Source organism: Electrophorus electricus, chromosome 6, assembly GCF_013358815.1.
Source record: "Electrophorus electricus isolate fEleEle1 chromosome 6, fEleEle1.pri, whole genome shotgun sequence".
NCBI classification, from domain to species: domain Eukaryota; kingdom Metazoa; phylum Chordata; class Actinopteri; order Gymnotiformes; family Gymnotidae; genus Electrophorus; species Electrophorus electricus.
In genome coordinates this window covers 19880314-19892136 of record NC_049540.1, presented here as the reverse complement: position 1 = coordinate 19892136, position 11823 = coordinate 19880314, and the positions used below count along the sequence as shown (strand labels likewise).

Genomic DNA, 11823 nt, shown 5'->3' with positions numbered 1-11823 from the left:
TTCATTTTAAGGTTTTATTTGGCCAGTTGTTACAGGAACAGTTTGTTTTTTTCCTCCCATACAGAAAAACGAATCTGACTCTCCACTGCAGTAGATATAGAATCCTGTTTGAGACTTTGCATATGTTTCAGGCAAGAGCTGACCAAGAGTCTTCGCTCTCAATAGCCTACCAGAAGCGCATCCATACATGACAATACAAACCACACAAAAGCAATACAGACATTACTTACACATAGCAGTTCAAATATCTACTTTGTCCAGAGGGTTTAACTTAGACAGGTTTTTCAGTGATGTGATCCATGATTAAGGTTTAAAAAAGAAGGGAAAAGTATGTGACTGTCGCTAGTAAAACTTGATCTGATATTACATGTATAGAATTGTGAAAAAAAGGGGAGGTGTGGTCAACAAATGGGAAAACAAATCTACAAAAATTATTACAGGTTCCATCACTAGCAATACAGATTGTCAGTGACATGGTCAGGTGGACTTGTAACCCCTTCCTCAAGGGCAACAGTAACGGCGAGAGAGAAAGCCCTTGAAAAAAAAGCTTGCAGCCAGCTTGTTCTGCACCCTTACAGGGATGTAATACCACAAATGTAATTCCACTTTTGTTCAGTACTAAAATGGATGTTCGCAGAATTCAAATGTCATTTATAACAGGCAAGCTAACATGAAATTTAAACAAAACACACGTATACATACATACAATGCACTACTGCATTACTTCCATTCAGTAATAACGTGCTACTATTCTGATAATAAGCACCTGGTGAGGTCACGCACACGTACGTAGATATCGATGCTAGGAGGCACGGGTGCCTCTTTTTTACAGCAATTATTTTGAGAAATGTATAAGAACGAGGAGGCTGCGTTGCAGAAGCAAACAGCCTGGCAAACATGGCTTCAATGCGTCTCTCCAAGCGTGCGCGCGCCCGCCCGCGCGAAGGTGACTCTTAACGGCCGCGTCGCGGGGCTTACGACTCGAAGAGCAGTCGCGGTGCAGCGCTTGCAATCCCGGCGCCTGTCAGTCAGTTAAAGCCCCCCCCCCCTCCCCCCGGCAGCCTGCCAGAGCCCGGATTCAGACCATCGTTTGGACGTTTATCTAATCGGGAGGTAAAGCGGCTCTTCGGGTTCGCCCTCGTGTTAAACGCGTCCTGCACGCTCTCATGCAATCGTGTTCCGGGCCGTTCGCTGGCGCGCAGATACAACACGCTCGTGACGCTTGCGGTTTTCTCGAGACTCCGGTGTTGGTCCGTTCCCCGGGCGGCAATGCAGTGAGCGGGGGATGACGGGAGAAACTTGCTAGATGTGTACCACACGCAACTGTGCAAACATGTTATCAGACTTAAAATCCACGGCCACCACATCAAAACTACTGAAGAAGCAATGAATGCCGCGTACACACCGGACGAGTTTTGAGCATTATAAAAATAAATAAAAATGAGAGGAATATATATATATTTACTGAAAGGGCATTAACAGGCTAGTCTCCTGCTGAAAAGACAAATTTGATTCGTACAACATTCTCACAGGCGTTTCAAGTTTTAGGACACGGAAAAAGGCGACGGTCAGTTTTCAGCTCATGCGTTAAGTACAATCTTCAGGAAAGTTTAACAGATGCTGCAGTTTTGCTGAAGTCCTTTTTGGAATGACATGGAACAGAAGATCTACACACTGCTTCCACAGTTCACCATTAATGTGCACTTTACATCTTACACAGCATATCACTTAAGTCTTCGGTGCACAAACTTTTTTTTTTTTTTTTAAAACGTATGCAATAAATCCAATTTCCATTGTTTCAAAAATAAAGAGTTTATGCTATACAGTACTTTTGCTAAATCATATTTAGAGAAGCTGTAAAATCAGGTTTCTATCCACAAAGACAAAACATTTACATAAAATCTATATATGTATATACATGGTTACACCCTATATGAGTGAGATGCATTATCAAGCTCTCTGTTTGAAAACAAGGTGTACTGTGTCTATATACAAAGGCAGGCACTACCGTTTATGTATCTGTGTACTCAGGCATATGCAGGGGTCTGGAGACTTAAGTCATATAGTGTCTTAAGTGTTGAAGAGGAGTTTACATGCAGCAATACATAAATCAGCTCTGGGAGCTTTCACATCATCAGAAGGGGCAACTTGAAGCTGTCAATTATTCCGTTATAGAAGTATGGGACTGTGCTTCATTTTTGGGTGAGAACATGAAAGGTAATATTAGCGACATGGCACCGACTGACCGAGAGAGAGAATTCTAGCTAAAATACTTTTTAATGCTACTAATAAAACTATGATGTCCTCCTATTGATTCAGTGACGGAGGAAGCACTTTAAAACAAAGCAAAGGTCAATGAGGGTCAAATCTAAAATGGGGCTACATTTAACACATTTAGTCACCACGAAAAACCTGCTACGACGTCTACATGTGCTCGCGCCAGCTCTGCACATCAACGCTTAGTTTCACCAGCAGGCTCTCCTCCCCAAAAGGGGTCCTAGACATGCCTACAGATGACTGGAACAAACGCCTGTCAACACCACGACCCTGGAGTGCGCGTCACCGTCATCTATCCTATACCCTCAACAGAAGCCCTTTGCTACTTAAGACTGTCCGAAGGGGGGGGAAAACCGAGGTGGGACCGCCGAGCAAAGGAAGCAGACAGACAAACAGCGAGCGGGCTTTCTGAAGCAGAAGGAAGGTGAGGGAACCCGGGCACGAGGAGGAGGCGTACGGCTTCCCAGCCTGTCTGACGCCGCGCCGGCATCCGGAAACACGGGGGAGGGCACGGGGGCGAGAGAAGGAGAGGTGGAGAGACAGTGCTGTGGGGCAGGGGCGGGTGGCCGGGGGGGGGGCTCACCATCACTCCTCCAGCCCCCCAGCCACCGCGTCGATGCAGGAGCTGTCCGTGTCGGAGGCCAGGGTCTGCTCGGTGGACATGGAGGAGATGTCGTTAATGGAGGATGACTGAGAGGCTGTCGCGCTACTGGTCGCCACGCCGTCTAGAGCGGGACACAAACACAGGCACGGAGTCACACCCACACACTCTCTCCCAGTCCGATACGGCCACCTAAACGCAGAGGGAATTTTGCATGTAGCTCAGCGACTCACCTAAACACTCCTCCTTTAGAACGCCGTTCTTGTTCCTCTCCTCCCAGTCCATCACCTCTTTATAGATTAGCTCTGTAGAGGAGGGGCGGCACACACATTAGAGGATATTTCTTTATCAGTGACCTTCTTTATCTTTTTTCCAGTCAGGATCTCATACAGGGGACTCATACCTTTCCACTGCTCTATGGTGTGTTCTCTCTCCTCTAACTGCTTGTCGGAAATCTGAGGTGGAGGCTGCAAATAAAACAATATTAATAAAAAACATTGAACCATTATAAATTCGGACCTCAACAGACAGTGTCTGGTATAATAAAAAATACCCTCTACTTAACACTGTGAAGTAGACTGGACTACATGCGGGGGGGCATCTACTGACCGCATCGGCCTCAGCTGGGTCGTACCACACGTGGATGTAGGGGTGGCTGAGGGCCTCCTGCACCGAGATGCGACACTCCGGATCAATCACCAGCATCTTTGACAGCAGGTCTCGAGCTTGGCTTGCTGTGGGAGGCACATAAGGGGTCTGTGTTTTCTCTCCAAAGTTGACACTGACAAATATTTTAAAAAGCAGAAACATTTGGGAAATGAATGTGGTGTAAACGTTGCGACACAAATGGGGAAAAAAGACGAAGCCAAGAAGGAAGGAGAGTGACGGGCAAAGCAAAAATACATGACTGAACAACATGAGGGGAGAGAATGTGGGAAAGAGACAGAATGAGAGACAAACAGAAAGAGCTACAGAGAGGCACACAGGCACACACAGACAGGCAGACAGAGAGGATTAAAAAGAGGAAAATGCCGGTCTCACTCTTGAGCTTGTCATGCTCTGTCTCGGAAGGGAAAGCCCAGTCAGGGAAGAGCTCACTGAAGCTGACTCCTGGGAATTGGGGCTTGTTCATCACGTAGTTCCTCACCGTGTCCATGAGGCGGTTCATGAACTCCAGCGAGGGCGTGCCCAGCACCTCGATCACCTTATTCCACTGGTCAATGTCTGGCGGCAGCTCAGTTAAGAGGGTTAACGCACATGGGGCAGAGGGAGAAAGGCTGGGAAGAGCGGCCTGTGCGATTAGCATAATCCCCTTTTTGTTCTTAAGAGTAGATCAAGAGCACGCATCACTGGATTAACGCCTTGGGACTTTGGGGGATAAGTGTAGCATGGATTTCCCCCATCACTGGGAATGACCACCCACATGTACATCTGGGTTTTCCGCAAGTTTGCCTTTCCAAACCTGACTGTGCTCGATAATGGTGGTTATTCGCGCTGCCGAAGGAACGTCTGGTTGTGAGCGTGCTAATTTCCAGTCTAAAGACGCGCTGGCTGTTTGCTGTTGATTGGGAAATGAGGAAAAGTGAGAAGCAGCTCTGCAAACACAGCCTGCTGTCTGCTCTTTAGAGGGCAGGTTAAGTTGACTGGGACATGGAGACGTAACAAAAAGGCCTAGGAGGGAAAACAAACCAAAACACCCCCAAAACCCCAAAACAGATTTTACTGCGAGAGGGCCGAGAAAGCCCAGGCCCTGCAGCCGATCTAAACAACCACCACAAAGGAAAGGAAATGGCAATGGTTACGGTCTTTGTTAGCGACAACGTCCTGCACTATATTGACTTAAGGGCTCATGTTGAAAACGACTGGGCCTATACTGAAGAGAATGACAAAGATCCAGACCTTGTCAACATATGTGCTTTCATTTCGTGTTTTGCAGACTTTAACAAATGTAGGAAGAACTGACATTTTGTAGAAGAACAATGCTGTGAAAGCAACGTTTACTTCAAGTGTAAAGATTTATTTTATTTTAAATCAAAGAGAAACATGCACAGACTATAAATTCTGCTCAAAAGAAAGTCCAGTATGTGCACTACATGGCCAAAACTATGTTTGCCCGATTCTTAATTATTAAACTGAAAAGTTTTGGATGTACCCATTGCTAAGAGGTTTCTAAAAGCACATAGCCGTGGCATTTTCCTAGAATGCCACCTCCGTGAAACTGATTCCCTGCCCCTGCTACGTCTGTTAGTCACGTGCGATTGCTGTGCAGTTAAAAAAGCCCAGGAGCAACAAGTACGAAGTTCTACAGAGTGCCCACGGAGCTGTGACCCTAACCCTGTCAAACACCTTCGGGGTGATCTGACTGCAGCCCTTCTTGTCCAACGGCAGCGCCCGAAGCTCACATATACTCACAAATACACAGACACACCACAGAAACTTGTGGAAAGCCTTCCCAGAAGAGCAGAATCCGTTATAGCTCCTAATCATAATGCCCATAATGCTTATGTCTTGGAATGGGATGTTCAAAAAGCTCATAAGTATGATGGTTGAGTGTCCGCATACTTGAGTGTATATACAGCTGGCCATTAGGTAATTTTATATTCTATCTTTTAACTTCACCTTCTTATTAGGTTCCTAGATGGTAATTGAATAAGCCAACTGATATTCTGAGCAGTGTCATTATGCTCCAAGTCAGTGGGGAATCTTATCAGCAAAGGGCCAGTGTGGCTCATTCCCAGGTTTTTCTTTCCTTCTAGAAGGTGCTTACCCGGTTCCAGCTGCTAAATCAGCTGGTCAGGTGTGACTGGCTAAAAAGTTCAGTGCCAAATCTTAAGGAAACACTGTTTGCAGTTACTGAGGCATAAAATATTCAGCTGTGCTAGAGAGAAGAAAATGAGTCTAGACAGGCACAGAGAGCAGACGCATACGTCCTGAGGGAGGCGAAGGCTCGCAGACGCACTCTGCTGCCATCTGTGTGTGCACCAATGCGTTACACAGCATCTCGGCAGCTAATCGAAGGATGCTGCTAACCATTGCTCGTACAAATGTCCGTGGGAAAAGAAGCGTATGCCAACACCTTTGGCCTTCAATAAGAAAGTCAAGAGACAGACACTGAGTGTGAGACCATGTGCACTGCCTGTCCACCAACTGCTCAAACACAAACTCAAAACACCACCAAGCGCCTAATGAAAAGTGAGGGAGGGGTGCGCTACACGCATCTCGAGGAGCTGATCAGAGTTGAAAGGATACGATCTGTGCCTTGGAATATAACACTGCCTTTCACCATCTCCCCCATGATGCAGCCCACCGACCAGATATCCACTGGACACAGGGAAAAACAAGCACACAGAAATCACACACACACACACACTCTTCGAAGGCGATTACAGCCATTACAGAAACTGGACGGAGAGGTTAAGGCAGATAAATCGCTGCTACCGTTCTCCTTGTACTTCATGCCCAAGATGACCTCAGGCGCTCTGTAGTATCTGGTCACCACGTATGGAGTCATCATGAAGTTGGTGCAGGCGGTCCTGGCCAGGCCAAAGTCCAGGATCTTTAAAGTGCAGTCGGACTTCACCACTATGTTACTCGGCTTCAGGTCCTGGGGGCCACAAAGGCACGGAATCATACAGGCTGGTCTCTGTGCCACGTCCCGTTAACCTCTGCCCATCACGCTGCGAGTGATCCGATTTATAACGCATGTCCTCACAAACAGGCCGTGAACGGACGGGGCACGCCCGCGTAACACTGCAGCTGGGTCTTGCTTGGGGTAAACTATCGCAGCGCCAGAGCGGAGGCGACTTTACCCTGTGGATGATGCCAGCAGAGTGCAAGTGTCTGATGCCACACAGGATCTGGTAGAGCAGGTAGGACATCCTCTCATGGTCCAGGTCCATGTGGATCACCTGGCACAGGCTAGCATCCATCAGCTCCATCACCAGGTACCTGGGATTACCAGATGAAATAAAGTCTCACACGGAGTCATGTGTTTTAGTACAAGACATTTTTGCAGACTGACTATTAAAATGTATATATTTTTTGTTGTTTAGGCATAAACTGTGTCTAAGACCTCACTCCTGAAAGTCCAGCCCACGATAAGACTAGGGACGTTCAATCTTAAACCAAAGGCATGCTCTGCACAACATCATCTATCTGAAACCTAGAAAGTCTATTATAGCCTCAGCAAAGGCCATGAATTATAATAGCTCAAAACAAATCTTAAAAAAAAAAAGGCAGAGTAAGCAGTACATATATATATATATATATATATGAGGCTTACAAATCCTGGAACTCCTCCAGGGACTTCTGAGGTGTGAAGACATTCAGTAAGTGAATGATCTGCAGAGAGAAGCAAGAGACCGACACGAGGCATGGACGTCGGAGTCAGTTAATTAGGTCATTAGCCGGATTAGTAAAAGGAGGAGGCGGGTGTGGGAGCGGCGAGGGACGTACATTCTTGTGATTGACGCATTTTAGCAGCACAAGCTCTCTGTAGGCTCGCTTGGCGTGAGTCTGGTTCTGAAATGGCCTGCTGAGCTTTTTTACCGCTACTGGGATTCCCAGGACGGTGTCCAGAGCAGAGCTTCAGTCCAAGGGGGTAGAAGAGGATGGTGTTAATATTCTAATCGCTCTTATCGCTGACAACGGCATCACCGTTTTGGCTGGGTTGCCAAATAATATAAATGATGGCTGTGCTAATTCCGTACTGGCACAAAATGTCCTCTACTTTTGCGACGAACGAAACTGCATCTTGCCGAGTGCCAAATGAGATGAGTGATGGTGACTGGCTGCCAGATTGAGCAGGCTAAGCTGGAGGAGGCGATGTGATGACGGCGCACTGCACCCACTCACCAGACGATGCCCTGGGCCCCGGAACCGATGGCACGGAGCTGCTGGTACCGCTGCAGGACTGTGAAGGTGGAGTCACCCACCTGCACGCTGTAGAAATGCCCCTCCCCTTCATTCATGGCTCCTCCCACTGAGTACCCCTGAACAAATCAGACCTGAGGTGAAGAAGGGAGGAGAAAAAAAAAAAAAAAAAAAAAAAAAGGGGGGGGGGAGAGAGCGAGAGCGTGAGACTGGCTGAGATATTAAGCTACACTAATCATCTCCCCCAGGTTTACTGGCTGTGCTGTGTGTAGGAGATGACACTGGTAATGACTCATACAAGGAGGATGAGACAAAAGGGTTCACTGAAAGCATAAAAAGTAACGGAAGGCAAATGTTCACATAATAGATATAAATTTTAAGAGCAAAACAAACCCGAATGGTTAAACAGCCATCCCTTATGGGATTGCAAAACAAAACAAAAGATTCTGATTTTGTAACGATTATTGTTGGGGGAGAGATTTCACCCTTTTCCTCCCTTCTCATCTCATTTCTAACTGCTCTTTTCAGACGCCTCTTGTCAGACAGCCTTGCTCTCGGCAATACTCTACTCTTCAACATAAAAAAAAAAAAAAAAAAAAAGTGTCCCCACTATGGACAGCATCAAATATGTCAGCTCTGTGCGACTTTGTGTTTCTGAAGCTCTCTTTTCTCCTACTCCCCCCGTCATCGTCTCCCAGACTGTCATGGGTTTAAAGCTTCTTCTTTCCTTCATCTCTTGCCTATCGCGCTTCTCATCTCTCACAAAATAAACAATAGACGCAGGTGACATCAACCCAACAGGGCAAAACCTCGTTTTAACTGTTGTTGTTTTTTTTATACCCTTTGATTTTGTCGTCTTCTGTAATGGTCAGAACTAGAGCATCAGGAGTTAATTCCTCAGAGACGTGAGCCCCCCTCTTTCACTAATTCAGTATCGCTTCTCCTGTTTCGTTTTGTTCTCCGAACTAGTTCAGACACCATCCTCTAGCGCGTCACAGCGCCCACTCTTAATCGCCCGCGTCAGAGAGCGGTGCGGCATGAGGCGAGCTATGTAGGAACCTCCACACGAAAATGTAAAGCGATAAGGGGAAAGCGATCGAGAAAAACTGAAAAGCATTAGCATTTAGCCACGGCGTCAACGCCGTAAACCGGGGCTTCGGTAAGGTTCAACTCCACTCTCTCCTTAAGGCCATCTGATCCAGCGTAGATATGGATGAACATAATCGGGTTAAGGAGCGCTCTATAATCCAATATCCTAATGGAGCTACTTCTGCCTACGGGCACACTGCAATGGCATCACTTTTACAGTAAGAAATAAAGAAACTGAACCAGGCTGAGGATCAATAACAAACCTATGAAGGATGAATATTTGGTGAGATATCAAGTTGCATCTGAGTAATTGTGCTAAGGACCCAGAAAAAAAGGAAATAGCATACAGATGAGTATAGGGTCTTATTCTTTCCAGATATTAGCATTAGCACCATCGTTCTGTGTCAAGTCGTTTAAGGCTAAATGTTAATATTGCTACTACATAGAACTGATAATGAAATGTTTTGCGTTTATAGCAATCGGGATCAGAATATACAATAAACAAGATAAGCATTAGGTTTGCCTTCTACCAAACAATCACTTTTCCAAGACATGCTTGCCATGTGTCTGCATGACTAAATCTCTGTCATGCATTTCAAATGTAACTCAACACTGCCATATACGGTGACCAAATTTACAGACAAAATAAATCACAACAGATATAAACAAATGCACAGACAACTCGATTTCTGTGTGTACCCACACACGCACAGCAGCCGTGTCGAGTGTGTGAGCCTCTTGGCACTCATTTTTCTGAAGCAGGAGTCCGAAAAGAGCTTTGGTAAGAGACTGCTAAACTCAACGCTTACTTCCTCCGTGGGCGGGTTCTCCCCACAGCACAGGCCCCGGACACTGCCACGCTTGCTCTCTGCTTGTGCTCGCCGCCCTTTGCCTGGATCTCCAGCGCGCTAAATCACGGTGAGAGAGGCCAGGCCTTCTACAAGATTGTCCTCTGCCCAAGTGCCCGGCGCTGCAGGCCTACATCTATGTTTCACTGCAGCCCTGTCTGCTCCAGCTGAGGTACAGCCTCATAAGGGAAGCAGGATAAATTCAACCAGGACAGCTGTGGCTTGAAATGCGAGGGCACGGAAGTGGCCAGAACTCCGAATGAAACAAGACAGCCTTGAACGGTTCCGACAGCCGAATGTGAGGACAAGCGCACGCACACACACATTTAGGGGAGTTCTTTGTTGGCTTTACTTTTACAGCACAAAAACTGCAGCTTTCATCCGAAAAGATAAAAGTGCCAAAGTTACAGACGTTAGCCATAACATCAATAACTACAGTGATGCACAAGTCAATTTAAATACTGCAGGCACACGGGAGGAGCCGTAGTCTGTGTCAATAACCCAGTCCGTTGACCTAGAAAGGCCCGCCTGAACAGACCTTCAGGCAGCGGGCAGGTGCGGTCTGAACCCGGTCTCGCTGCTTGGATTTTGACTGTGTCACCATTTCAAGACATGACCCAGTCATGAAATGCGATTCGTGGCACAAAAACCCATCCACGAGTGGCGACACACTCCACACCGATAGGGCATGATGTACGCTTGGACTGCACTTCTAAAATTTAACATGACAGATTTGTAATGTCCGCAATGCCGTCACAGCGAACGACGTAAGAAAATTAACTGCCCTTAAAGCACTTAGAATCGGATAGGTTTAGAACAAGGGCAGGTAATCAGCAGTCCGAGATTGGTAATAATGTGTCTTTTTAACAGTTAAAAGGGAAGACACTCAAAGGCCACTCTGACGTGTAGACGGATAAATCTATTCATTTTGTCCTAGCGTTGCACTAAATGTCTAATCGATTTCAGCTCATCTTAAACAGACTTCTCAGGGGCCAAAGCAGCTACGACGAGGCGTGTGACCGATGCTCAGCAGAACGCTAACTAGTTAAGCATAAATTAAAAAGGATTTACATTCCGTTCACATAACTGAACAGATTCAGTATATCCCCAGAACCGCCCCGGTCTTAAGCAGCGAGCTGATTCAGACAAGTCAAATTAATCTCCAGGTCACCACCGCCGCCGCCAATTTACCTGAACGCATGCCTTAGCAAGCTAGGTGAACCTCTAGAAAACAAGGCTAGCCGTAGCCGACACCACCATACTTCTACCGAAAGGCAGGCCAGTTACTTTTTAATCCTTGTCTGCTGTCTGTAGCAGGTAGCCGTTTTCTCTGTAGGTGAAGCCCAGTTAAACATCGCCTCTACACATCATGAGTCATGCTAGTAGCCTTTCGCCGGTCCGTGGTGGTGGTTGCTCAAGGCCAAAACTCTTGACAGGGCTAAGAAATCATGCTTCCTAAACCGATGACAAACTCCCGGCAAACTGAGAAAGTACGGTTCGGCCGCGTTTATTGTCAAGTTATGCATCGGTAAAACGATATGAAGACGTGCGAGTCCAATTACGCTGGCGTTAGCTCGCTAAGATAAACTAAGCTAAGCTAGCTCGCTGGCTGGCTGGCTTACCTCCTCGTCTCCTCGCTGTCGCCAGTGCACTCCCATACACGCAAGCTAACGGATCTTCTGAACTGCAGACGGATCGCTGGGTTACTAAGTTCACATTAAATACCGTCTTCTAATCGATGTGTTAAACAAGACTGGTTCTTTTCAAAGGGATTTCAGTATGAATTCCGAAACGCTGCACGTCTATCAGTGGCATGACTGGAGGGGCGGCGGTTGCTGGGACGGTGGAGCTCATTTTCGACGGCGCCGTGAGCGAGCGACAATGACGTAATGGCGTAGCCGTCAGGTCCGTTGTAACTTTTGTTGCAAAAGTTGAGAAAACCAGACAACGCCAAGCAAGGAAAATGTTCAGCGCCAATCAGCTTAGAATTGTTGAAATTGCACATTATTGAAAACTACTTTCGGGTATTCTATGAAACTTTGATTAATACACGACCTACTGGCTCCTCAGAATATGTCTGCAGTGAGTGCAGTTAGCGTCTAACTCGTTAACTGTTTGGTTTAGACCAGGACTCTT

The 11823-nt window shown here is 46.7% G+C and overlaps 1 protein-coding gene across 4 annotated transcripts; it reads right to left on the bottom strand.

Annotated features, from left to right (window-relative positions):
• Positions 1-11572, bottom strand: mapk9 (mitogen-activated protein kinase 9). 4 transcript variants are annotated; one of them, XM_035527577.1, is made up of 12 exons: positions 11310-11572; positions 7733-7884; positions 7334-7463; positions 7161-7219; positions 6688-6826; positions 6317-6482; positions 6128-6199; positions 3920-4102; positions 3488-3612; positions 3282-3345; positions 3112-3183; positions 1-3002 (listed from the first exon to the last, which is right to left on the bottom strand). In XM_035527577.1, exons 2-12 carry the CDS (start codon positions 7846-7848, stop codon positions 2863-2865), a joined length of 1266 nt encoding a protein of 421 aa, XP_035383470.1. In that variant the 5' UTR covers positions 7849-7884; positions 11310-11572; the 3' UTR covers positions 1-2862. The 4 variants fall into 4 exon arrangements, with proteins under 4 accessions (XP_035383470.1, XP_035383471.1, XP_035383473.1 ...); XM_035527578.1 differs by lacking the exon at positions 11310-11572 and adding an exon at positions 10975-11179; XM_035527580.1 differs by lacking the exon at positions 11310-11572 and adding an exon at positions 10879-10899.
• Positions 11573-11823: the final 251 nt, after the last annotated feature.